General features: G+C 47.9%; 1 protein-coding gene across 3 annotated transcripts; it reads right to left on the bottom strand.

The window, feature by feature from the left end:
- Positions 1-2,842: 2,842 nt before the first annotated feature.
- Positions 2,843-17,571, bottom strand: CALCOCO1 (calcium binding and coiled-coil domain 1). 3 transcript variants are annotated; one of them, XM_081595993.1, is made up of 15 exons: positions 17,524-17,571; positions 15,175-15,354; positions 14,732-14,834; positions 13,590-13,780; positions 11,982-12,140; positions 11,422-11,570; positions 9,670-9,760; positions 8,031-8,186; positions 7,575-7,829; positions 6,988-7,113; positions 6,407-6,502; positions 5,949-6,057; positions 5,528-5,730; positions 4,869-4,975; positions 2,843-3,915 (listed from the first exon to the last, which is right to left on the bottom strand). In XM_081595993.1, the coding sequence occupies exons 2-15, from the start codon at positions 15,328-15,330 to the stop codon at positions 3,738-3,740; spliced, it is 2,079 nt and encodes a 692-aa protein (XP_081452119.1). In that variant the 5' UTR covers positions 15,331-15,354; positions 17,524-17,571; the 3' UTR covers positions 2,843-3,737. The 3 variants fall into 3 exon arrangements, 2 of the variants coding, with proteins under 2 accessions (XP_081452119.1, XP_081452120.1); XM_081595994.1 differs by having other exon boundaries at positions 4,869-4,972; XR_014083608.1 differs by having other exon boundaries at positions 3,819-3,915; positions 5,945-6,057.
- Positions 17,572-26,999: the final 9,428 nt, after the last annotated feature.

The following is a 26,999-nucleotide window of genomic DNA, read 5'->3' as shown; positions in this document are numbered from 1 at the left end:
CGGAGTGGGTTGCCATTTACTTCTCCAATGCAGCATGCATGCTAAGTCACTTCAGTTGTGTCCGACTCTGTGCGACCCCATGGACAGCAGCCTGCCAGGCTCCTCTGTCCACAGGATTCTCTAGGCAAGAATACTGGAGTGGGTTGCCATTTCTTTCTCTGTAAGCTCTTTGAGCATAGGCATTCCTATCTGTTCATGCAGCTTCCTAGTGCTTAGAACAGCACCTAGCACATGGTGGGCATTCAGTGAGGATTTGTTAAGGAAATGTATGAGTAGATGTCTATGATCCATCTGTCCAGCTTCACTTCCCACATCACATCCAATCCTCATTCAGAGTTGAGTGAGGATCAAGATTTCTTAGTGTTGAAGGTTGGGATTTCTTAGTGAGTTCAGTCTTCACCGTTTTGTCCTGTCTGCCTGCACACACTAAGCTAACAAGTACACATTGTCTAAGACTCAGCCCCCATGTCATTATCCATAGGAAGCTTTGTCTCACCGAGTCGATTAAGTACGCCTTCTCTCAAGCTGCTTATTGTCAAGAGAGAAGAAAAACTTGCAAACACACATAGTGAGTTTTGACAAAGTGCTAGCATGTGGTACCTCAGAGGATAATGAAGGGGATGAAGAAAGGCTTCACGAGGAGGTGTCCTTTGAGGTGAAAGCATGTGTTCAGAGGCATACAAAAGCAGTGCCTATTTCTGTGGAGTGCTTCTGTAAAACTGGAGTCCAGGGTTCCTTAGGGTAGGATGGGAAATGGAAGGCAAGTTGGTGAAGTGCCCCGACTGGCACACATTGCATTCCTGTAGGTAACAGGCAGCCACTGAGGTTCTGTAAGGGTGGAGTGATGTTTGGACTCATTCATCCTTCACCAAATACCGACAGCAGAGTTCCTATTTGCTGCTACTTGGTCTGAGCCCATTCAGGTCCATCACTTTCTGCAAGAGTACTGGGAAGCAGAGGAAGACAGATGATCCATTACAGGAGGGGAACAGTAGGAAGGCTGAGTTGCCAAATACCACACCGTGAGTAGGAGAAAACTCTGATGGGAACCCAGCTGTCTTCCTTCCCTGCCTGTGCAGTCAATTACTCTCCCCTGAGCGCCCCGTGTCAGGCACTGGCACCCGGGGTAGGCAAATCCTAAGTGAGGAAGAGAAATCATTCTACATTTCCAGGGAACTCCGAGTCTGAAGGTGCAGACTGTACAGCAGAAAACATGCTAAGGGCAGAGAAAGGAGGGGCTGGAAATTCTAGATACTCAGGTTGAGGGGTCTGATGAGGGACTGGGGGGCATCAGGAAGGAGGAGAGTGTGGAGTAGATTGGGAAGGTGAAGTGGAACTGGGCTGGGGAGAATGGAAAGAGGTGAAAATGACCTATGTAGCTGTAGAGGTGGGAAAGAGTGGAACTTACACTACACTCCTCAGAAGCACTTTAAGTTTGGCAGCCTCTGTGTCAATGGCCTCGTGCCGCTACCCGTGTGGCTCCTGCCAGGGTGTGTGTGGCTTTGCAGGGGCTGTGAGGTGGCAGTAAAGGCCCTGGGTCCCTGTTTCTGCTTCCCTCCCTCCTCTTTTGCACTGGGGGGTTGTACCCTTCTAGAAGCAGGATGTCTGGGTTCCAGATTCTTCCTTCCCTAACCTCCCCCAGACATAAATCACAAGTGATTTCATTAAATGCACCTCCTGCTGGGGATGTTGGCTCATAATTCCTCTCTGATTAACCCCCACTACCCCGGCAAGTTTATAGGCCAAGGGAGGGAGGGGATAAGGGGGAGGGAAAGAGGAGGGTTGGGGAATCCCAGGCGGGTGATGGATGCCTCTGTCAGCCCAGCTCGTATTTATTAATAGTCTTAATACGGGAAGCAATAAAGGAAGAGAGGGATTCTATTAATTAAATCATTGTTATAATTAACTTTCATTAAAGGAGGATCAATAAAGAGGAGTTGAGATGGAGAGAGGAGAGATCCATTATCTCTAATTTCCTTGGAAGGGATTCAGGGAATGAGATGGGGTTGCTAGGAGACAGCAACGTGAGAGATGGAAGGATGTAAGATGTCACCCAAGTGGGGCTGGAAGGGGGTGGGCAAGGGTTTCAGGTGGATGCAGAGAGGGAATGGTGGGGGTGGCCCATCCATGGGCCCTGAAGGGAATGGAGGGTGGCTGATAAGGGAGCAACTGGAGTGGAGAACAGTGGGCTGTAGACACGGCTAATGCCGGGTACTGCTGAGAGCCTTGGTGAGCACGTGGGCCCTTAATTCATGCTTTATGATGCTGCGTGTGTGTCTAGCCTGTGAAGCTGGTTAGGGTGGATGAATGTGTTTTTGTGTTTGTAGAGTCTGCATGTGCATACTGGTATCTGAGGATTGCAACAGAGGGAGAGAGGGAGGCAGGGTTGGGAGAAATTCAAATATTTCTAGAGGTAGGAGGCTTAGGACATTTTTTACCAAGTTGATACTCAAAGGGGTGTACTCTTAATGGGAGTAATGTCTATCCTTTGGCTCAGGTACAGTTGAAGGCTGCTTTGGAGAGTAAAGATCTCAGTGGTGGAAACTTCACCCTACTTTCAAGACACACACCTTGGCCCATATCCCAGGTTCCACATTGCTCCACTTTGGAACAACCCTCCCCTCCCCCTCGGTTTGCCCCCTCCTGCACTGCAGTGTTCCCCAACCAGACCCCCATCTGAGATAAAGGTTCCTCCCTCCTCACTCCCCACTGGCTGCCAGCATGTCAGGAGGCATGATGGGAAAATACTGCCAGCCTCCTCCCTAAGGCACGGGGCTGGGGGGGCCCTTCCTCCCTCCCTCTTCCCTCCACCAAGGTCTAAGAGCCAGAGGTCTTGAGCTTCTTTGCTGTAGTCACACCTCATGATAAGAACACAGTTTATTAGAATAGTTATACATATCATATAAATATATTTGTTCAACTACTGGCAGGGGGAGGGCAATGGGTGGGGGAGCTCTTATTGCTGAGGGGGGACCTGGTGAGTGAGGGAGGGCTGGCAAGTGGGGACACCTGGGACCATTTGTTCCCCCATCCCTCAGAGAAGGCACAAGTACATTATTTCTTTCCATGTGAGGACCCTGGGGGATGGTGGTGGAGAGAGATAGGAGATAAAGTACAGAAAACCTCGAAAATACAAAAGAAACCTTCAAACTTAATATCTAATGGTATGGAAAAGGCTGGGCTGGGGTATGGAAGGCAGTAGGGGAACAGGAGGAGGAACCAGAGAAGATCAGAACCAGAAGAGACCAAAGAGGTCATGATGTCAATGCAGGCCTCAGAGAAAACTCAGGTAAACAAACACAGACCCCGAACAAGAAGGGGGTGGGCATGCCCCCGGAATTGGCTTTGGGGCATCAGAGAGTGTGAGTGTGTAAGTGTGTGTGGTGGTGGTGGTACAGTGGTTGGTGTGACTAACAGAAGCAACTGGGGCCAGGAGGGGGTGATTCCATTCCCCCTACAGAAGGCCTCCTCCATCTTGGTTCCTCCAAAACCGCTTTCAGGGAGTAAATTCAGCCACTGCTTCCAAGAAGGAACCCCTGCCTGGACAGAAGAGCCAGCTGGGAGAGGATGATGTTGGGGAGCCTGGGATGAAACCACATGGGAGTGGTTTTCAGGCAACAGAATATCATGGAGCCGAGGGATTGGAAAAGAGGCATGAAACCTAAGTGTATGTCTATGCATGAGTGTGTGCATGTGTGTGTGTGTGTCTGTGTGTGGACTGGGAGTGGGGGGTAGGGTCACTCAAAGGTGAAAGGATCCTGGGTGCTGAAAAAGAAGTGTCCATCCATGTGGTCCTCCAGGGCATCCTTGTCACTCTCGGCTGGGAAGCGCTCCTTACAAATAGGACACTCCTTCCATGGTGGGGTGGCAGGGCCCCCAGTGCTGGCCTCTGTCAAGGGACCCACAGCAAAGCCACTAGAGAGAGACAGAGGGGAAAGGAGAGGGTCAGCATGCTCTGCTGCCTTCTTGGCTTTCGGACCTCAGGGAGAGGGACCCACACACGTGGGCTCCCAGATGACCCTGTTCCTAATGTCCTCTCCAAGCCTCTCACAGTATCCCTCTCCCCACAGCACTGGAAGCTTTAGCTGCCCGGCTCCCCCGTGCCCTCCTTTCTTTAGTCCCTGCTGGTTGCTCTAGTACATAGCCCTTCCCCCAACCTCCTGCTCTCCTCCCTCCATCTCCGTCTGCTGCCTAATGAGGCTGAAAATGAGTCTGACATCGTCCTTCATCTTCCTGCTCCAGCCTGGAAGGATGACAGCATCACCTCCTCCTTGCCCTGAGCCCATCTCATATCCAGGCAAAGCTGGGGGCTGGATGATAAAACCTCTCTTGCCTCCCTGCCTTCCCCTCTTGACCTGCAGGGGGAAAGGGAAGGCAGGGGGACACAATCTGATACCTGCATCCCCCACCCAAAGGATTGCCCAGGGGAGTCAGAGAGGAGGGACAGCATCTAAGGGGTGATCAGATGGATGCTGGACCCCAGTCTTCTCTCTGTTCCTGTCCCTGGGGGCCTTGGTCACTTCCCTTCAACCCCTGACAGAGCCTAGGCACTTACCTGGTGGCAGGGGAAGGGGTAGGGGCAGGAGAGAGGGGATGCAGGGCAATTTGGGCTCTGCGGAAGATGGTGCTAGAACAACACAGAAGCCAGTTAAAGGCAGGGCCTCTGAGTGCGCATGTGCATTGATAGGATGGGGGAGGACTGCCTGAAGGCACCAATGATTTGGGGTGGTGGGTCATTCTCTGTGTCAACATCTCCTTTTCTTAGCTGGGGCCAAGAAGAGGGAGGTGGTGGAAGGGCATGAGGACTGTTCACCTGGATGCCCTTTCCACGGGCATCCTCTCTCCTGTCTGCCCCCTTGAGGACTCACCTGGCCATGTCATAGAAGGCACTGCCCAGTTCCGGAAGTAGCAGGTTGGCCTCCTCACCTCCACTCTGCACAGCTGCCATCAGGACCGACTTCTCATCTTCAGCCTCCTGGGCACCAAAGGGATAGGGCTGAGTCTGGGGGTTGTGTCCCAAGACGGGGGGAGCAGAGTGTTGGGACAGGTAAGGGAAGAGCAGACTAGGCCGAGGTTGTTAACAGAGGGCTGTAGTAAGGGTGAGGCATGAGAGGTGGTTTTTTTTTTATATATATTTATTTTTGTTAATTTATTTGGCTGTACTGGGTCTTAATCATGGCATGTGGGATGTAGTTCCCCGACCAGGGATGGAACCCGGGCATTGGGAGCAAGCAGTCTTAGCCACTGGACTGCCAGAGAAGTCCCAGGAGAAGCATTTGGATGGGGGCTGGTGTACAGGAAGAGAACAGGTATGGGAAGAGGGGGTGGCAGCAGTGAGCTATTGGGTCAGACTGGGTTTTGGGGTGGTGTCTACTGGGTGACCTTGAAGACAGCCTGGGCCTGCCTGCTCTCCTCCAAGAGAAAGAGAGCCCTGTATGGCTAAGGCTCCCTGCTCTAGAGGCTGGGACACTTGGGATTGGGCCTACCCCTTGTCCCTGCCCCTGTTCAGTCTCTCCTCTCTGCTCACCGAGTCTGAGCTACTGTCCTCAGCTGGCCCTGAGAGTTGGGGAGCGATGGGGGCTGGCTGGCTGATGACCACGAGGGGGGAAGCCTCTCGCGGCCCCGTGGCAGGGGAGGAGCCCGGGTCTCCACTCTCACACAGGCCGTAGGGTGGGAGCCTCATGTCTTCTGGAGACTCGTCCTCCGAGTCTGTCAGAGCCGCTGGGCAGCCTGCAGGCGAGGGAGCAGGCAGAGAAGAAAGAGGGTTGGATCAGCTCTGGCTTCTCTGGAGGAGAAATATAGTTAACAAATCGGGGACCAGGGTCTGGGAAGGAAGAAGGCAAAACATGGAGGGCAGAGGCTGCTCCCAGGGGGTCACATGGTGTTTTCCCAACACAGGGAGGGAGAGCTGGTGGGGGTGGGGGTCACAAGACTGCAGGTGTACAGACTCAGCCCCACGGCGGCCTCCTCGTCCTCTGTGGCAGCATCCTCACTCCACTTCTCATCAGCCACCTTCTCCAGGCGGGCCTCCAGCTTTCTCATGTACTCCAGCAGTTCCTGGAAGTGGGGAGAAGTGTGAGAGGCTGAGAAGGTATGAACCAGGCAGCCCCACAAAGCCTTCCCCTGCGTCCAGGGTGATCTCTGAACTCCTCAGAATTTGATGCCTTCATCAAAGGGTGGGAGGGTTTAAGGCAGATTCCCACCCCCCCACGCCCACTCTGCTTCCCCCAGCAACCCTCCCCTGTCCTGCCAGGTGGGCTTCTAAGAGGAGCCATGGTCCCTTTTTAGCCTCTGGGCCCTTCTTACCAATGCCTGTCTCTAAGCTGAGAGATGACAAGAAGACACCGAGCTCCCAGCCCTCGGGTCCTCCACTCAGGCATCCAGGGGCTAGGTTCTGGGCTCTCACCTGCTTCTCCTCCTGTAGTTGTTCCTTTTCTTTCTGGAGCACACGGAGCGCTGAGCGTAGCTCTGTCAGCTCCCGCTTGCTCTCTGACAGCTGCACCTGGGGGGAAAGGGCCAGATGTAATCTGGAGCCTCGAATGTGCCTCTTAGAACCTGGATGCCACAATGTGGAACCGCAACTGTTCATGCCTTCGCTCCTCGCTTGCCTCGACACACGGGAGGCCTGACTCTCCTCCTCTGAGAGCCCCATCTCAACTGCAGGAGACTCACCTGAGTCCTTGCCTCCACCGCCCAAGTGGGGATTGGGAGGACTGCCTCTGGGCTGGGGTGCAGAGGCCTTGGTCAGAGAAGGGCCACCCTAGAATTCTCCTGAGTCATCCCCACTGGGCCTAGAATGTGTGCCGAGAGCAGAAAGGCACATGGCAGGCTTCCGACTGATGAGGGCTGGCAGGCCTGCAAGTGGAATGCCGCCCACCAGGGAGGTGAGTGCTCAGCACTTCTGAGCCCACAGCCAAGGCAGAGGGAAGGGGCACTGATGCCTCGGGAGGCCCCTGCCTGGGGCTCTTGGGAGGCTGGGTGCCTCACCAGGCTAGAGTCCTTTTCCCGGGCCAGTTCAGTCTTGAAAACTTGGCTCTGAGTCTTCTCCTCCTGCACTGCCTTCTCCAGTCGAAGTATCTCTGCACTCAGCTTCAGGATCTTGTCCTTCTCTGCCTGGAGATGCCGAGGAGGCAAATAGGAGGGTAAGGGTAAGGGATGCCACTGGTAACAGCTCCATTCCTCACTGTGTCTCTTCTTTATTGGACTGAATGTTTTGGAGCCATTTAGAGACATCTTCTCTTCTTGCCTTTCTCATTCCCCAAAAGAAGGAAGGCCTCTGACAGCAAGGCACCTTGCTGAGTAGGAATGGGTATCGTGCAGGGCTGGGGCCTAGGTTGGAACATGTATCTGAATCAAGATGTTAACAAAGGCAGGTGCTATGAAGATCAGGATCTGGACACTCCTTGTAGGGAGGGGCCACACCGGGACAGTGAATATACCTCCCTCATGGGCTCACCCCACCCCTAAGTCCATGAAAGTTCTCACCCTTGTTTTTTCTCTCCCCCCAGGGGATCTGACCACACTGAGGTGGGGGTGGTAGTGACCAGGAGCCTGCAGGTCCCCCATCCCACTACCTCCACGCTCTGCAGCAGCCCTGCCCGCTCCTTGCTCCACTGGCTTTTTTCCTCCTTCAAGTGCAGACTGAGCTCGGCCAGCCTGCCGTTAACTCCGGCCACCTCCAGACGGCTGCGGTGCAGCTCGGCTATGGTGCGGTCCCGGGCTCCCGCTGCGCTGGCCAACTCTTCCCCAAGAAGGGTAGCTTTCTGCTGGCTCGAGGCTGCAAGCTCCTGGGCCCCTCGAAGCTGCTCCTTCAGGGGCTCCAGCTCAGCCTCGGGAGAAAGGAGGAGATGGAATCAGGGCTCCCAGGAGTCATCTGTTGAGCCAGGAAGACAACTAGGTTCCTTCCTGTCCCCCATTGCATCAGGACCTCAGGACTGGGTTCTTTAGTCTTGAGCCATGCCTTTCCCATATTTGTTTACAATCAGCCCTGGAATGTTCGCTACTTCCTGTTGCCCAGGGGCTTCACTTACCACCCGCTGCTGGGCCTGGCCGAGGGTGTCCTTCATCTGGGCCACCTTGTCCTTCAGTCGCTGGGCCTGAGCACTCTGCTCCTCCTGCCGGCCCTTGGCCTCCTGCAGCTCCAAATTCAAGCGGCGGTTCTCCTGCTGTGCCATCTGGAGCTCAGCCTGGTGGAGGTGGAGAGGAGGTAAGGAAAGGGAATACATATTTGGGGTGACCGGGCAGATGGACCTCTGTGATGAGAAAAGCCAAGGTTCCACTCCTCATATTTAACACAAACTCAAGCCTGCAGCCCTGGCCAGCCCTTCCTGGGTTCTCAGCACAAAGCGACTCAATCCTGAACGTCCCAACTCCAGTGGCACAGCCTGGGGTCTTATGTGAATCTAGGCATCCCATGCCTCATGTCTGCTCCCCTACACTTCCTTTTAGACCAAAACTCAACTTGGATGTCATGTAGGCTCTCACACTCGCCATATTCTACCTCCCACTCCACCCCCGTCCTTGCCACTCTTGTTTCTGTCCATGGTACTACTTCCCAAGTCATTCAGGCTGGACACCTTGGTGCCATGTGCGGTTCTGTTCTCTCCCTAGCAGCCCACAGGATGGATGCTTCTCCATCCTTCATCTTGTTCATAGCCATTTTCCCTTTTCTGCTGTCACCACAACCATGACATTAGCTCAGGCTCTGGTCATTTGGATCACTGAATAATCTCACAAGGCAATCAGATTAATAGTCTTCTTTTTTCTGGCCATGCCATGTAGCTTGTAGGATCTTAGTGTCCTGATCAGGGACTGAACCTAGGCCCTCAGCAATGAAAGTGCATAGTCCTAACCACTGGACTGCCAAAGAATTCCCAGATTAATATTCTCTAAGAACGTTCTTTAAGTACAACATGCTCTCTACTTAAAATATCATCAATGCCTCTCACTGCTTATAGAATAAAGACTAAATTCAAGAACCTTTCCACTGTGACTTAGGTCTTACTTCAAACTCTTTACCCACACATTCAACTGCCCTGAGTATTCTCAACTCTAAGCTTCTGCTCATATCTTCCTTTGTTCCTAGAATGGCCTTCCTCTCATCTCTGTCCAAATTCTACCTACTCTTCACTAATGAGCAAATTTTTCAGACCATCTCCCACGGAAGCCTAGGGTTCTGATGAAGCCATTTGGAAGCTTAAATATTTGATTTCAGTTTCTTCCAAATTATGAAAAATTATGTTGGAAAACAATGCATAGATTCACATGTTAGCATACTGGAGATCCCCAAGCACTGACATGTGCTTCCAGGTTAATTCGTTTTTGTGAAAACCTCAGAATAAAGTGTCAACTGTATTTTCTATTGACGTGAAGAGTGAACTGAGATTGGAAGGTAGAAGCTTAAAAATGATCATTTGTACTGGTCTGTATGTGAGACTCAAGGTGTACTCAATACTGTACAACCACACACAATACAGAAACAGGTTAGCTGCTGAGGCCAACAAAACAGTCATCCATAACCTCCAATTTCAAAGTTTGGTATCCATCAGAATTATCTAATTGCTTTCATCATTTAATAAGGAAATGTTATACATCTGAATTTATAGAAGTAAGTTTATAGTAAAACATGGGACGGACAATTGAGAAAGCAAACCAACTTGGAGCCCTTACCTCGCTTTGCTCCTTGTCTGCCTGCACTTCCTTCAGCTGCCCAAGGAGCTTCTCTTGTTCCCGAGTCAGGGCCTTCACTGTGTCTCTAACCCTGTGAGTGGTGGACACAACGTCAGGTGACTGATCGGTTTCTAAAGAAGGAACAAAGACTCAGACTTCTGTCTTCAGCCCGTCTGCTGGGGCTCGTCTAGCCCAGAACTCCACCTCTCTGGGACATCCAAATTCCCAAAACAAAATAATGCACGTCTAAGCCCCAAGTATGTGAGATTGCTGGCTTTAGAGCACAGTCTAGGAATAGACAGTTGTTCTTTCCTCTCTATGTATTACTTTGAGGGAAGCTCTGTTGATGACTTCCCAGTTGTTAGCACTCAATCGAGGGAGACTGGAATCCAGATTTTTGTAGACAGGGGCCAGTCATCATTAATGATAAACTTTTGATTTAGGTCAGATGTCAGCAGATGTTTTCTGTAAAGGGCCTGAGAGTAAGTATTTTAGGTTCTGAAGGCCGTGTGGACTCTGTAGCAACCTCTCAACTCTGCCACAGGAGTGTGGAAACAGCCATAGACAGTATGTAAATGAACGAGCCTGGCTGTCTCAATAAAATTTTATTTACAAAAACTGGAATTTGAATTTCATCTGATTTTTACATGTCACATAATATAACTCTTCTTTTGTTATTCAACCATTAAAAATTGTCAAAATCATTCTTACCTTGTGGGCTATACAAAACCATGTGGTAGGCTGGATTTGGCTGGATTGGGCCACAGTTTGCTGACCCCTGGTCTAGACAGTCCCTGATCTTTTCCAGATGCTTGGTTTGATCCCAACGTTTCTATTCCATGATTTAGAACCTAGACATTTAGTATCTCCCTAGGGCAAGACTAACACATCCTAGACTGAAGAGGCCTGAGGGACCAACTCACTTTTTACTCTGGGTCTTGGATAGCATGCTGCTTTTCTCCAAAGAGTTTTTAAAAAGATATTAAATCTACCAGCACTGAATGAAAGAAACTTAATTATGTCATTTAATGAAAGAAGTGTTTCTCCCGGTGAAAATCTGAAAGAGAGGCAAGGGAGGTGGCCAATATTTGTGCTATCTGGTAGAGAGAATAGTTGTCTAGCAGAAGATAGAAATTTATTCTATGTGGCTCCAGAGGTCTAAACCAGGACCAATCATGAAAGCTCTAGGAGAGTAAATATAACACAAGAGATAAAAAAATAATGACGGCTTTGTGATAAAGAGGCCACCTTCTGAGGCAGTGATCTTCCCACACATACCCTCTTAAATACTTTACATTTCTCCCAATGCTAAGATTCTATGATTTGTACCTGTTTTCAGGGCAAAGATCCAATAACATTTCTGGATCACCAGTTCTAACATTTCCTAATAATGAGAACAGAGTCTAATCTTATTCTTTGCTGAAGTAAAACTGAAATCCATACTCTCTTATCTTGCCTGGACCTTCTATCCGTTCCGTTCTTCCAAATCCTGCACTCCTGGCTCCTGCTTCACCTTTGCTGTACAATAAATACTAATGATTATTTCTAAAGGTAAGGAATACAGAATAGGTTAGAAAAGATGGAAGAGAGCTTGGCAGAGATAGATATCCTTAGGAACTGGAATACCTTGAGTGAGGTTGAGAAGGGAAGGAGAAACTGTCAGGCAGGTCTTGCCTGCCTGACACAGGAGGCTGAGGTTTGAGGGTCACAGGAAGCGAAGGGAAATAATGGGGGTGGAAGGGGTCCCCTCACCTGTCCAGCTCCACCTCCTTCATCAGCACTTTCTCACTGATGGTCTGGATGTCATCTTCTAGCTCCAGGATGCGGGCCACATGGTCTCCCTGTTGTCGGCTCAGGATGTCCCTCTCTTCTGTGAGCTCCCCGTGGGACCGGGAAAGCCCCTGGAATTAAGGTTCCCCAAGAAGAAGGGAGAAGCTGAGACTTACCTCGCAATGAGTGGACTAAAGGCTTAGGAGGAGAATTCCTAAGTTTGACTATCTACCCTTCTACCCAGTCACCTTCCTTGAAGAAGAAACTGTAAGGGAACATCCCCTTCCAGTGAAGATGGCCACTTCCACCCTATCTCAGCACTCCTGTGACTTAGAGAACTGAGTCTCACTACCAATTTGGGACAAGTCTCCCATCACAGCCAGTTTACTACTACTTGTGACCCCTTCAGCCTGTATCTTTCATGCCAGAACCATCTTAAGAGCCCACTAACATCTCCCTTTCACTGTCTTCATTTTACTGGGTTTAGATTTTGGACCCCAGGTGGGCAGCCAGGACCTTCCCCCCACCGGCCCAACTCCCACCTTATACTGCTCTGCCAGCTCCGCATGCTCCTGCCTGGCCGTGGCCAGAGCCTTCTGAAGCTCCTGCACTTGACTCTTCAGCTCTGTCACCTGCCCCTCCAGCTGTAGCTTCAGCTGCATCAGGTCATTCCTCTCTTGCTGGCTCTCATCCAGCTGGTTCTATGGGGGACAGGATGAGAAGAGGGTTCTGCCTGTGAAGCGCCCATTCCAAGGTCCTGTCCCCACCACTCTACAGATGTGTGTCAGGGTGGGGAAGTTGCATCAGTAAGGCTATAAAGGGGAGAGTCAGGGAGGCCTGGTGTGCTACCAAATCCTGCCCACCTCCCATCACACACGGGTTCCCCAAACTCTTAACTGCCCACCCCTCTTCTCTTTCCCCCTGAGGCCTTGCCCCTTCTTTGCCCACCAATGGCAGGAACTCCTCACCTAGCAGAAGTCTTTCTCAATCTGCACAGACAAAAGGGATGGCTCCCCTAATTTTACTCTATTTGTTCTGGAGTCAGACAGATGTGGGTTTAAATCTCCAGTACATTTTTTTTTTTTACTAGCTACGTGACTCTTAACAAAGTACTTAATTTCTCTGAGTCTCTCTCCTCATCTGTCATGTGATCCTCTAGCCTGGATTGTTGGAAGGTTTAAATGAGAAAAATGAATGTAAAAACAGAAACTGCGTAGGAGTTCACCCACCACTGACTTATGTAAGATATAAGCATCTTCTTCCCATCCTTCTGGTGATTCCATAAGTATAGAGGGTTCCAGAGGGCAGGAGTTTGTGTAAATCACAGACTATTCATTTCCACCTTCTGAGCCTTCCTCAGGCCTGTCCTCTTGTCTGGGGCATGGACGTCCTCCCCACCAGGCCCTATCCTTCCCCTTCCTTCAGGAAGTCTTCCTTGCTAACATCTGCCTCCTTTCCCTAAGTCTTCTCTATTTAGTCCAATAGAAAAATAATACAAACTACGTATATAACTTTCTAGTAGACACTTAAGGAAAATAATAAGAAACAGGTGGAATTCATTCATCTAATCTAGTCAATCAAAAATGTCATCATTTCAACATGGAATCAAAATAAGCCACTACTGAGATCTTTTACATTCTTTTTTTAATGCTAGGTCTTCAAAATCCAGTGTGTATTTTCTCTATACAGAACATCTCAGTTTAGACCAGTCACATTTCAAGTGCTGAAGAGCCACACATGGGTAGCTGCTCCACAGGTCTGGGGCCCTACCGATCTGCTCTCCCTCCTCACTCATCCTGGAAGTGGGTCTCATCCTTCCCTCCCTCGGAACGTTCCTTCCCCAAGGGGCCTCCCTCCACCCTCTGCATCTTCCTCTAGAGCCCAGGGAAGGATGCAGCCCCAGGAGAAGGAGGTTCAAAAAGTTCTTAGGAAATACTGAGTGATGCTGCCCTGTGGGTGGTCTGCTTTCCTATCCTACGTGTTTGTGACTGTGTTAGACTGAGACTTTCCTGTAGGCAAGGCTTTGTGTAACTCCCAATGAGGCCTGCAGCTGAGGATACAGTGAGGGCAGGGTGAAGTGGAAGGGGGCCCCCTGCAACGCTATCCTCCGGTGCCCTTGCCCAGGAGCAGCTCTGCTGCTCTGTTCTCACCTGCAGCACAGTTGCCTTGGGGACAACCAGCAGGATGTCAGAGCCACCATCAGTCTCCTCCAGGGTCACCAGTTCATCCATGGGCCGTGGCTCTCGGAACTGGAAAGGGGGGCTCTGCCCACACACCCGGCCCTGGCGGTTTACATAGCGAAACTGGTAGAGCTGGGCTCCGGGTTTGGGCAGGTAGCTGGCTGTGGGGAAAAGTACAGACCCAGGACCCCAATATGATGCCAGGCCCTCAGGTGCTCAGCAGACCCTCTTCCCCTTGGTGTGTCTTATTATCCACTGTCTTTGGCTCCAGCCCCTTGCTCCCTGTTCTATAGACTGTTTTCTCTCCTCTCCGTCTCCCACAGGCTATTTCTGATCCCTGGGATACTCTTTCCCTCCTTTCTGCCTAGCCCTCTCTTTCCTCTCTTGCCCAAACTTACCCTCCTTAATAACAACAACAACAATAATAAGAATGCTGTCGTTGTTGTTTAGTTGCTAAGTCATGTCCGACTCTTTTGTGACCCCATGGACCATAGCCCGCCAGGCTCCTCTCCATGGGATATCCCAAGCAACAGTACTAGAGTGGAGTGGCTTGCCATTTTTTCCTCCAGGGGATCTTCCCGACCCAGGGACTGAACCCAGATCTCCTCCATTGGCAAGTGATACTTTACCACTGAGCCACTAGGGAAACCCAGTAACAACGCTAGTTATCGTTTTTTTGAGTACCCATTATGTGCCAGGCACTGTATTAACAGCTTTATCTGTATCATTTTAAATCTTCATATTGTTCCTATAAGTCAGGCATCCCCTTTTACTGTTAAGATAACAGATACAGAAAGGGTAAGTAATTTGCCCAAGATCAAACAGCTTATAAGTATTAGAGCTGAGATTTGAATCTTTCAGAATCTAATGAGCATCTTCTTGTTAATACATGAAGCCACTTTTCCCTCTTCCTTACCTCCTAATTCCACAGGAGGAGTTCCCTCCTTTTCTCTTAGGAGGCAGGGCTATCGGCCCTTTACTGTTCCTTTCATGTCTGAACCCCTGATGCTGTGAAATCCCATGATTCTATCAATATATCTGGTGACCCCATTACCCTCTTCCAAACTCCATCCCTTTGACCCCTCCCTCCCGATTTTCCCTCTTCCTTGTACCTTGGAACTGGACGCTGGCGTGGATGGGAGAACCATCAGTAACACTTTCAGGCACCAAAGACCACACAAATGTGTGGTAATCCCGGACACAGGCAGCCTCCACCTGTCAGAGCCCACAGTGGGAGAGGGGTATGGCGATGCACCTCCCACCTCCAGATGGTGCAAAGGGCTGAGGGACTGAGCCGGGGGTGGGCAGGATGGTGTGGCTGTGGCAAGGATGCTGAGAGACAGGAAAGTGGAGGAATGCTAGTGTGTCAGGAGAGAGCAAGGTTAAGATTGGGAGAAGGTGGGCTTTGCTTACACAAATGGCCTTTGCCATTTCTGACATCCTTCTCCCTTCTTCCCTATCATTATGAGGTTGAGAATCCAGAAACCAAGTCGTTCCCCTTATTCCAAACCACCCATGGCCCATAAACCTGAGCCCAAAGGGGATCTAGGGATACCTTGAAGATGCCAATCCAGTCGCTGGCACTGGGTACAGTGCCTGGCGGGAGTGTGTAGTGACATTCCACCTTGGTGTTGGGAATGTAGGTCCGGGCTACATTCAGAAAGTTGACTCCACCCCGGGATGGTGCCCGGCTTAGTGATGACTCTTCCATTCTGGTCTCGTGCTATCTGCCCTCCTGTGAAACAAAGATTTAATATCCTAAAAAGTCTCTCCCCTCTACCTCTCTTCCCCACAACTCTGTCCCTACCCACCCATAGCCCCTGCCCCTGGAGATGAAGGTGTATCTGGTTTCCAGCCCCTGTGAGTTACAGGACTCTTTAAAGGTATCAATCTTTGTTTCTAGGGCATAGGTCTGGCCTTTGCAGTTGGTACACATCTTGTTTCACACTGCACCCTCTGAGTCATAGACTTTCCTAGAATTAAGATCTAATTTCTGCTCCCTTTTCACAGCCCCACTGACCAAGCCTCAGTACCCCAGACTCTGCTTCCTGCAGTCAGTCCCTCCTTTTCCATCTCTTAATAGCCTTGAATATTCCAAATTCTTCAGCCTCCATCTCCTCACCCCATCCCTCACATCTTCTGGTTCTTGAATTCAAGTTCCAGCTGAGGCGTGGGGCCCCCTCATCCTGAGCAGGTCTCCTTGCTCACTCCAGCTGTACCCAGAAATGACTTATGACACCTGAAAACAGCAACCATCTCTGAAAGTAACAAGTCAGTCTTTGGAGCTGGACTGTGGCTGACCAATCCTGAAGCCCGTGAACTCTCACCCTCTCTTCCTATCTCTTGGCTGTCTTATGCCATGAATTAAAAAAAAAAAAAAAAATCCTGTACTCTCATCCAAGAGACAAAGGGAAAGGACGGAAATACAGGTTCTCTCCCTCAATTATTACTCCAGAAAGTCAAGAATTCTGGAGGCGGCTGCTTCAAGGGTGAGGTGGAACACTCAGCAGGAACGTGGTGCTGGGGGGAGATGGAATGTGGGGGCCTGGAGCCAGGAAAGCCCCACCCCCAGTAAGGACAGCCTGGAAGTATGGGGCCTTGGGATGGGGAAATGTACACATAATGTTGAGAGGAGGAGAAACAGTTCAAAAAGAACCTCACATTCTTCTCTTCAGGTCTCGAGAAGGGCTTGAAACCTACTGGTTGACTGTTTGTTAACCCATCTCTAGTTTTCCCCTTCTCCCTCATTTTCTCTGTTCCCCTTAGCCTCAATTCTAAATGTCTGAACCCTTCCATCTGCTTGTACTGGTAGTTGGAGGCATGCTATAGGATGGGATTAAGAAGAAAAGGTGTTCTAAGTTGGGTGAGGAGAGTTCACTGGAAAATCTGAGGGTAGAGTGAGGAAAGGAATAATCAAGAGAACTCTGCAGTGGAGGACTGTGAGATGGCCCTTGTCAACTCTCATCTCCAGCCCACTGAACTCAGTCCTGTGTCAACCACAGTGATGGGCGTCCACCCAACCACAGCCACTAGTCATGTGCACGCCCTCAAACATCACAAACCCACACCAGGCTTAAGCCAGGTGGGCAGGGACTTTAAAAGAGGACCGAAATTCAGTAGAGAAGGGAAGGTGGGCCAGCTCTATAAAAAGGAGCTACTTCTCTCTCCAAAATAGAGACTTAATGGACAACAAGAGATGTCTCTTTATTTTCATCTCTGAAAAATCCCTAGTGAAAACTAGTCCATGTTTTTTTCCCTTCAATACAATTCTGGCTTTCTAAAAGGGGCTGAATTGTTCTCAAAGACATTGTCCTGGGGACCCAGGACAATATTCCCCACAAAATTCATAACAGTTGGAAATAACCCCCAGGTTTGAAAAAGAGTTATGGGCACCTAAGGTGCCATGTGTAGCCAGATTCAGGTGTTTGCATGGGGGGGGGGTGTCCCCATCCCCCCACCACGCTGTAGGGCTCTAGAGTTCTTTGACATTCTATATCTTGGAAGGTTTCCCTCCCCACGGATCCAGCGTAGTGAAGGCCTTTGGATTGGTAGGGGGGAGCGGCGTAGGGGGTAAGGGGAAAGGGAAGGTTTGTGGGGGCAAGTCTTGCTGGGCCGAGAACGAGCAGACTTCAGCCTCCCTCGAGTTCCCTTAAGCGTATCAAGCTTTACAGAGAAGGACTGAGAGGGAGACAAGAACCGTCAAGAGGGCACCCCCGTGATCAGGCCCCCCATGAGACCAAGAACTCCCGAAACAGTGGGGATGGCTTCTCCAGTACGGAAAGTGTTAACACACAAACGCTCCTGCTCTCCCCCTTCTAAGGTTCCCTTAGATGATCCTTTCACAGATTGGAAAGTGGGGTGACCCCCCATAACATCGCCCCCAAATTAGGCCAAGTTTTCTTACCCCACAGACGGATCAGCTGTTCCCTCACCTTTCACCAACAACAAAAACAGCACTCGGACTCCGAGAGGGAGGGAGATGGGTGGGCGCGAGGGCTTCTGGGGTTTGTGGTTCCCCTGCGCCTTTTTTCCTGTTGAACCAGCGCAGAGCTGGGACTACATATCCCAGGAGGCTGTGCGTAAGGAGGGCGGAGTAGAGGGCGGCCGTGGTGGCTGCCTTACCGCTGCATCCTGGGAGGCGTAGTTCTCACTTCCACTGCAGCCAACGAGGGTGCGGCCACCAAAGGACTTCACAGCCCAAGATGCCTTGGGAAGGGGCAGGCTATATTAGTGGCGACTGCTGGTTGGTAACGTGCGTGTTTAGGGGGTGGGGAGGAGTTACGGCTCTAACGCCCCTTGTATAATACTTTAGAGCTGGCCGAAGTGTTCGGGTACACCCTCTTGTTTACTTTTTTTCCTCTCTCGTTTACTTTTAACACAACATGTGAGATAGGAAGTTTTGTTATCCACTATCTACAGATGTAGAAGCCAAAGCCCAGAATGGTTACGGAACCGGTCTAAAGTATCAAAGCTATGAGATGGTAGGATTGCACGACTCCGAGTGTCCTTGCCATTACATCGCGGCGGCCCTACCATTTAGGGGATAGGAAACTAATATCTGGGGCAGTAGCTTCTCTGCTTCAACATCTGGGACAGCCCCTGAAAAAACTGTGTGTTGGGCACCGCTGACGGTTTTTTTTTCTTCCAACTTTAAGGTCTCAGTGCCAGGGGTCTGCCAATACAATCCGAGCGTGGCATCCCTGGAAGGGCCTCTAGGTCCAGGAGGATCCATTGTCTAACGTGGTGGTTGGGGGAGAAGGGAGGAAGATGAAGTTCAAGTTGGAAAGGAAACATGGCATAGTTCAGGACGCGCCACAATTCAGAAAAAAAGCCACTTAGGGGACTACTTTGCCCAAACCTCTTAACTGGCTTAAATTTAAGATAAGAGACATATTGTTGCTCCTGTTTTTGTTTAGGAGAGGTGAAAGAGTCACACTCCTTCCATACCCGGAGTTTTGTTAAAGACTTGGGTATCCTGCTCCCCCTGTGTGCTCTGGACCCTCCAAGTAGTCTGAGACATTCAGAATGATATCTCTATGTCTGTCTCTGTATAAAGGAATTAGAGTCTAAGAATTGATTTGCACTTTCTGGTGCCTGCTTTAATTCTCTCCTGCATTAAGTTATGGAGCCTCTGCCTTTTCCAAGTTTGGGGGTAGTCTTTTGCTTTTATGACTGAAAAGGATATCTGGTGCTTGCCCTTGGGTGCCTTTCATCTGAAGATGTCCAGGCACTTAACAATAAGTCATTGGGCTTCACAAACATTAAAGTGACATGTCTGTGTCATTAGTCAGGATTTATGAGTTAGGGAACAAGCTGCTGGTTGCTGAGATGGCTCAAGGTCCTGGGGTGGATGCAGAATGAGGCCTGTCCAGGGACTCAAGTCTCAGTTGTTCTTGGTTTTTGTCTTCCACCCAGAATAAAGGCTTATAGGAAAACTCAGTTTTAGCTGGAGCTAGAAATAATAACTTCCATTTATTTGGTGTTTACAATGTGTTTAAATGATGACTGCAGCCATGAAATTGAAAGATGTTTGCTCCTTGGAAGGAAAGTTATGACAAACCTAGACAGTGTATTAAAAAGCAGAGATACCACTTTGCTGACAAAGGTCTGTATAGTCAAAGCTATGGTTTTTCCAGTAGTCATGTGTGGATGTGAGAGTTGAACCATAAAGAAGGCTGAGTGCTGAAGAATTGATGCCTTTGAACTGCGGTGTTGGAGAAGACTCTTGAGAGTCCCTTGAACTGCAAGGAGATCAAAATAGTCAATCCTAAAGGAAATCAACCCTGAATATTCATTGGAATGAGTGATGCTAAAGCTGACGCTTCCAATACTTTGACCACCTGATTCAAAGAACTGACTCTGGAAAAGACCCTGATGCTGGGAAAGATTGAAGGCAAAAGGAGAAGGGGGCAGCAGAAGATGAGATGATTAGATAGTCAGATAGCATCACTGACTCAATGGACATGAATTTGAGCAAACTCTGGGAGATAGTGAAGGGCAGAGGAGCCTGGGGTACTGCAGTCTATGGGGTTGCAAAGAGTTGGACATGACTTAGCAACTGAACAACAGCAACAACAAAATCATGCTAAGGATTTTTCCAGTTAATACAACAGTCTTATATATAGGCCTTATTATCCCCATTTTCCATTTTCCATATGGTGAAGGTTGAGGCACAGACAATTTAAGGGACTTACCTTGGGTCATCCAACTAGTAAGTGGTAGAATTAGGATTCAAGGAAAACTAGTCAATACACCATATTGCCACCCCAGAAACTCTTGGGGTACCAACTCCCTTTGTTCTAATGAACAGGGCTGTTATTCAGTAGACAAGTGTTCACTGAACATTTGTGTACAAGGTGCAAGGTGATGTGAAACATTAATTCAGCAAATAGGTGTTGCAGGTAGTGTGCTAGGTATTCAGTAAATTTTGTTGAACAGATCTGAAAAGGATAAGCTTATACCAGGCTGAAGCAAAGATGCAGCAGTGGGAATGTATAACTTTTTCTGGAGCCTAGGAAGTCACATGGGCTTCCCTGGTAGGTTGTAAAGAATCTGGCTGCAGTGCAGGAGACCTGGGTTTGATCCCTGGGTTGGGAAGAGCCTCTGGAGGAGGGCATGGCAACCCACTTCAGTACTGTTGCCTGGATAATCCCCATGGACAGAGGACTAGGGGACTACAGTCCATGGTGTCCCAAAGAGTGGGACATGACTGAGTGACTAAGCACAGCACAGCAAGGAAGTCACATAAGAACTGCACATCAATTACACCTTTTCCCCTCCAAACTCAGATTATTGGTAATGACTGCCTGAAATGTTGTGTTGAGGATTCTGAGGAAAGAGTGCTAGGATTAATTAGTAATGTCTGTCAGGTACTCTAGATGGAAGATGGCCATATTAGATTGACTTTATTATTTGAAATTATTTACTTGCTCCTTCTCTGCTCATTGCCATGTGGCTTGCAGTATCTCCTGTGGAAGGAGTATATGTCTCATTTTATTGACTTTGCTTTTTTAGTATTTACGTTTTTTATTTGGCTGTACCAGGTCTTAGTTGCGGCATGTGAACTCTTAGTTGCAGCATGTGGGAACTACTTCCTCAACTAGGGATTGAACTGGGCCCCCTGCTTTGGGAGCAGGGAGCCACTGGACCACCAGGAAAGTCCCCTCATTTCACTGACTTGACCATTTTTTCATGTTTTGGCCAATGGAATGTGAACAGATGTGACTCATGCTATGTTTGAGCATGTGAATTTATACTTTCTCCTTCTTTTCTGCTGCTAGAATGGGCATATTCCATATTAGGGCTGTTCATTTTGTTTGAGTCGCTGATGAGAAGAGCTGGCCTACATGTACATAAGTTAGAGATAAATCTGTTGCTGTCAGTCACTGAGATTTGGAGATTGGTTGTTACAGCAGCAAAGCTGAGTAATGCACATGTCTAGGTAATGGTATAAGGTATGATAGTTCAGTTTAAGCCAGGGTGTGGAGAACCCTGAATGCCAGATAAAGCAGAGCCTCCTATGTATTTATCAGAATCTCTTTCCTTCTTTTTTCTTGGACATAAAGATGGACCACATTTTTTGGTTTCTCTCTGACATGTTGCACTTCCACACCTGGCTTGTGAAACCTCCCAAGGGAGACCCTTCATGTTCTTTTCCTTTTTAGCTTCATGCATAGGACCTTATACACAGTGATCCGAAGGTTAAATGTTAAAGATGGTGGGGCCACAGGTTGGAAGGAACTTAGATCCCTGAATCACTACTCGGCAAAGAACTGTCTGCTAATCAGGAATTAGCATATTGATTGATTATATTATTTGCAGCCAAAGATGGAGAAGCTCTATACAGTCAGCAAAAACAAGACCGGGAGCTGACTGTGGCTCAGATCATGAACTCCTTATTGCCAAATTCAGACTTAAATTGAAGAAAGTAGGGAAAACCACTAGACCATTCAGGTATGACCTAAATCAAATCCCTTATGATTATACAGTGGAAGTGACAAATAGATTCAAGGGATTAGCTCTGATAGAGTGCCTGAAGAACTATGGACGGAGGTTTGTGACATTGTACAGGAGGCAGGGATCAAGACCATCCCCAAGAAAAAGAAAAGCAAAAAGGCAAAATGGTTGTCTGAGGAGGCCTTACAAATAGCTGTGAAAAGAAGAGAAGTGAAAGGTAAGGGAGAAAAGGAAAGATACACCCATTTGAATGCAGAGTTCCAAAGAATACCGAGGAGAGATAAGAAAACCTTCCTCAGTGATCAATGCAAAGAAATAGAGGAAAACAATAGAATGGGAAAGACTAGAGATCTCTTCAAGAAAATCGAGATACCAAGGGAATATTTCATGCAAAGATGGGCACAATAAAGGACAGAAATGGTAGGGACCTAACAGAAGCAGAAGATATTAAGAAGAGGTGGCAAGAATACACAGAAGAACTATACAGAAAAGATCTTCACAACCCAGATAATCATGATGGTGTGATCACTCACCTAGAGCCAGACATCCTGGAATGAGAAGTCAAGTGGAAGTCAAGTTAGGAAGCATCACTACAAACAAAGCTAGTGGAGGTGATGGAATTCCAGTTGAGCTATTTCAAATCCTAAAAGATGTTGCTGTGAAAGTGCTGCACTCAACATGCCAGCAAATTTGGAAAACTCAGCAGTGGCCACGGGACTGGAAAAGGTCAGTTTTCATTCCAATACCAAAGGTAGGCAATGCCAAAGAATGTTCAAACTATTGCACAATTGCACTCATCTCACACTCTAGTAAAGTAATGCTCAAAATTCTCCAGGCTTCAACAGTACCTGAACTGTGAACTTCCAGATGTTCAAGCTGGATTTAGAAAAGGCAGAGGAACCAGAAATCAAATTGCCAACGTCCACTGGATCATCAAAAAAACAAGAGAGTTCCAGAAAAACATCTATTTCTGCTTTATTGACATGCCAAAGCCTTTGACTGTGTGGATCACAATGAACTGGAAAATTCTTCAAGAGATGGAAATACCAGACCACCTGACCTGCCTCTTGAGAAACCTGTATGCAGGTCAGGAAGCAACAGTTAGAACTGGACATGGAACAACAGACTGGTTCCAAATTGGGAAAGGAGTACCTCAAGGCTGTACATTGTCACTCTGCTTATTTAACTTATATGCAGAGTACATCATGATAAATGCCGGGCTGGATGAAGCGCAAGCTGGAATCAAGATTGCCGGGAGAAATATCAATAACCTCAGATATGCAGATGACACCACCCTTATGGCAGAAAGTGAAGAAGAACTAAAGAGCCTCTTGATGAAAGTGAAAGAGGAAAGTAAAAAAGTCGGCTTAAAACTCTCAACATTCAGAAAACTAAGATCATGGCATCTGGTCCCATCACTTCATGGCAAATAGATGGGGAAACAATGGAAACAGTGACAGACTATTTTGGGGGGCTCCAAAATCACTGCAGATGGTGACTGCTGCCATGAAATTAAAAGACGCTTGCTCCTTGGAAGAAGTTATGACCAACCTAGACAGCATATTAAAAAGCAGAGACATTACTTTGCCCAAAAAGGTCCGTCTAGTCAAAGCTATGGTTTTTCCAATAGTCACGTATGGATGTGAGAGTTGGACTATTAAGAAAGCTGAGCGCCAAAGAATTGATGCTTTGAATTGTGGTGTTGGAGAAGACTCTTGAGAGTCCCTTGGACTGCAAGGAGATCCAACCAGTCCATCGTAAAGGAAATCAGTCCTGAATATTCATTGGATGGACTGATGCTGAAGCTGAAACTCCCATACTTGGGCCACCTGAAGTGAAGAACTGACTCATTTGAAAAGACCCTGATGCTGGGAAAGACTGAAGGCAGGAGGAGAAGGGGAAGACAGAAGATGAGATGGTTGGATGGTATTACCAACTCAGTGGACATGGGTTTGAGTAAACTCTGGGAGTGGTGATGGACAGGGAGGCCTGGGGTGCTTCAGTCCATGGGGTCTGAGTGACTGAACTGAACTGAATCAGGAACACGTGTCTTGGATTTCACTTGACGAAAAAAATCAATTTCTATTTTGTTAAAGCGCTAACATTTGGGGCCTTATGTTTTATAGTAGCTAGTCTTTTCCATTAGATTAAGAGATTTGGACTTGATTCCTATTAGGAGTAAGAAGTTAGTCACTGAGAATTTTTTAACAAAGGGAATAATATTGTGAAGACCAGTGGAAATTTGGACTTCGCTAGTGGTACAGTGGATGAGAATCTGCCTGCCAATGCAGGGGACTTGATCTGGAAAGGTTCCTCGTGCCTTGGAGCAACTAAGCCCATGTGCCACAACTGCTGAGCCTGTGCTCAAGAGCCCTTGAGCTACAACTAGCCTGTGCGCCTAGAGCCTGTTCTCCGCAAAGAAGAGTAGCCTCTGCTCACTGCAAATAGAGAAAGCTTGTGCACAGCAGCGAAGACCAAGTGCAACCTTAAAAAAAAAAAAAAAGACCAGTGGAAATTACAGTTGTAGGGATTGAAGAATCCTTCTGAGTGAGGTTGTGAGATCTTGGGACTGTTGGTGTTTTCAGAATACAGGCTGACTCCTGATTGGACTTGGGGAAGATTGCCATGATCTTGGGGAGGCTTTCTAGAGGCTGTGGAAGGAGCTACTACAAAATGAATCCTATATTCCTGAAGTTTAAAGTCTCTTTTCTCTTTGGTAAAAGTCCTGACTCTGGCATTGCTTCATCTAGCCCAGTGCCTGATACTTAATAAATGTTGAATGGAAGGTAGTCTTGTACTCTTGGAATGCTTTGGAGAGCTACCGATAGTTGAGTGCCTACTGTATAAGAGAGTCCTTTCACCCATTGAATCATCACAAAAACCCTGCAAGATGCTATCAGATTTTACAGATGAAGAATCTGAAACTCTGAGAGTAAATTGCCCAAGATCTCGAAGAACAGTCTTATTCTGAAACCCATACTTTTTCCATTAAACAAGATGCTTTCTCAGAAAATCATAATGGCTAGTATTTACTGAGTGCCTGCCAGTGCCAGGCGCTCTGCTGGGTGCTTTACAAACATACAGAAGCAGCTGGTGCATCAGACATTGTAGGCTGTTACTAGTGTATCCAAACTGTGGACTCTGTGGGAAGTAGGTGTCTTAGTCTGCTTAGTCTGCTGCTTAGTCTGCTCAGGCTGCCATAATAAAATACCATAGAATGAGTGGCACAAACAACAAGAATTTATTTCTCATGTTTCTGGAAGCTGGAGAGTGCAAGATCACGGTGCTAGCTGATTTGGTTCCTGGTGAGGACTCTTTTCCTGGTGAGTAGACAGCTGAGTTCTCACTGTGTCTTCACGTGGAAGAGAGTGAGAAAAGACAAGCTCTCTGATCTCTTCTTATAAGGGCACTAATCCCATCATGAGCGCACCACCCTCATGACCTCATCTAACCCTAATTACTACCCAAGGCCCCATCTCCAAATACTCCATTGCTGTTTAGGGTTTCAATATATGAATTTTGAGTGGACACAAACAATCAGTCTATACCAGCAGGAAAACATGAACATTATTTTAGGGCAAGGTTGTATACTTTTGGACTTCTCTTTAGGACCCCCTAGCCCATTTTCTTTTGTCCTCTTAGTTCTTTGGTGCTATTTCTTCAGGCTAGGTGGAAGGGTGGTCTAGGGTTCTCAGTAATACTCAGGTCCTGGAGCTCCCCTTCACTCTGTTGGCTCACAGACCCACTCTAATCTGAAAGTGTTCAGATCACATCACATCAGTCCTTCCTTTATTAGTGGTGAGAAGATGTGGCTCTGAGAACTCACCTATACATTTATTCTCATTCACTTATAGTTATTTATTAAACAGATTTTAAATAAGGATTATTTGTCAATAGCTGGAATAATAGCCAATGACAGTGTAGCTTTCCAGTGTCAAAGGTCTTTTACCTTCTTGGACTGATTTGATCCTCACAATCAATACTGTGAAGTGGGTTATATTATCACGATGTAATTAAAAATTGTTATTTATTTATTTTTGGCTGTGCTGTAAATGTGTCTTCATTGCTGCATGGGGTTTTCTCTGGTTGCAGTGAATGGGGGCTACTCTCTAGTTGCAGTGTGTGGGCTTCTCATTGTGGTGGCTTCTTTTGTTGCGGAGCACAGGCTCTTGAATTCGTGGGATTCAGTAGTTGCAGCTCCCAGGCTCTAGAGCACAGGCTCAATAGTTGTGGTGCACAGGCTTAGTTGCTCCAAGGCATCTTCCTGAATCAGGGATCCAACCCATGTGTCCTGGATTGGCGGAAGGATTCTTCACCACTGAGCCACCAGGGAAGCCCCTGTTTATTATTATGTAATTTTTATCAATGAAGAAGCCAAGGCTCAAAAATACTAAAATGCTAAATAACTTGACCAGAGTCACAGAGTCACAGAGATGGTATAATATTCAAATCAAGAATTTCTGAATCCTTGAAATTCCCTGGTGATCCAGTGGTTAGGACTCTGCGCTTCCACTTCAGGCATCACAGACAGGTTCGACCCCTGGTCAGGGAACTAAGATTCTGCATGCTGCAAAGCACGCCCAAAAAATAATTTCTGAATCCCAAGTGCTCCCCTCTACTTTCTACATCCATTACAATGCAAATTCTATGGTGCCTTAGGCCTGGTTTCTTGCTATTTCAGCCTTGTTACCTTAATTCGTACTTTAGAGTAGATAAAACAGCTGTAGCAGACAACCCCCAGATCTCAGCATCTTAACATGATAAAGACTTAGGTATTACATAGTCCAATGTGGATGTCTATGGTCAAGTAACTCAGAAATCTGGATCTGTTCATGCTGTGAATCTGTCATCTTAACTACGTGGCCTCAGGTTGCCCAGATGTCATCCTGCCAGCAGGTGGGGAAGAGAAACCATGTGGAGAAACTATAACTACTATTAACCTCTTCAGTCCAGAAGTAACACATCACTTCTGCTTATATTCCATCGGTGATAACCAGTTCTATGGCCTCACCTCACTGCAAAGGGGCTGGGGGTCACATTTAGCCATGTGCCGTTTCCACTTTCCATCAACATGGGGTTGAGTCAACATTCAAGATTTGATAAGAATTGACCTGGAAGAAAAGAAGCCTCTGGAAAGAACAACAAACGTTGGTGAAACATCAGGCCTCAAGGTGACTAGTGATAGAAGTGGTCTTTTCCCCTCAAGAAAGAGTTATTTCTATAGTTTTTATGATTTTTATACTTTGCTGAAAAGTTTGAAAATTTTTACACTATCACAAAGTAAACATAGCTGTGTTACAGTCATAATTTTAGTCATTGATTTCATGCACTGGACAATTCTGTAACCTTTCTAGCAGTTTCAAAACACTTCTCTCTGGGAAATACTGTGGGTGGGAATGTCCTCTAAGCTTCCTGGGCCTCCCC

The sequence above is a fragment of the Giraffa tippelskirchi genome, chromosome 4 (genome assembly GCF_054371585.1).
Source record: "Giraffa tippelskirchi isolate mGirTip1 chromosome 4, T2T-mGirTip1v1.2.pri, whole genome shotgun sequence".
In the NCBI taxonomy this organism is placed as follows: Eukaryota; Metazoa; Chordata; class Mammalia; order Artiodactyla; family Giraffidae; genus Giraffa; species Giraffa tippelskirchi.
This window is presented reverse-complemented; position numbering and strand designations above follow the sequence as displayed.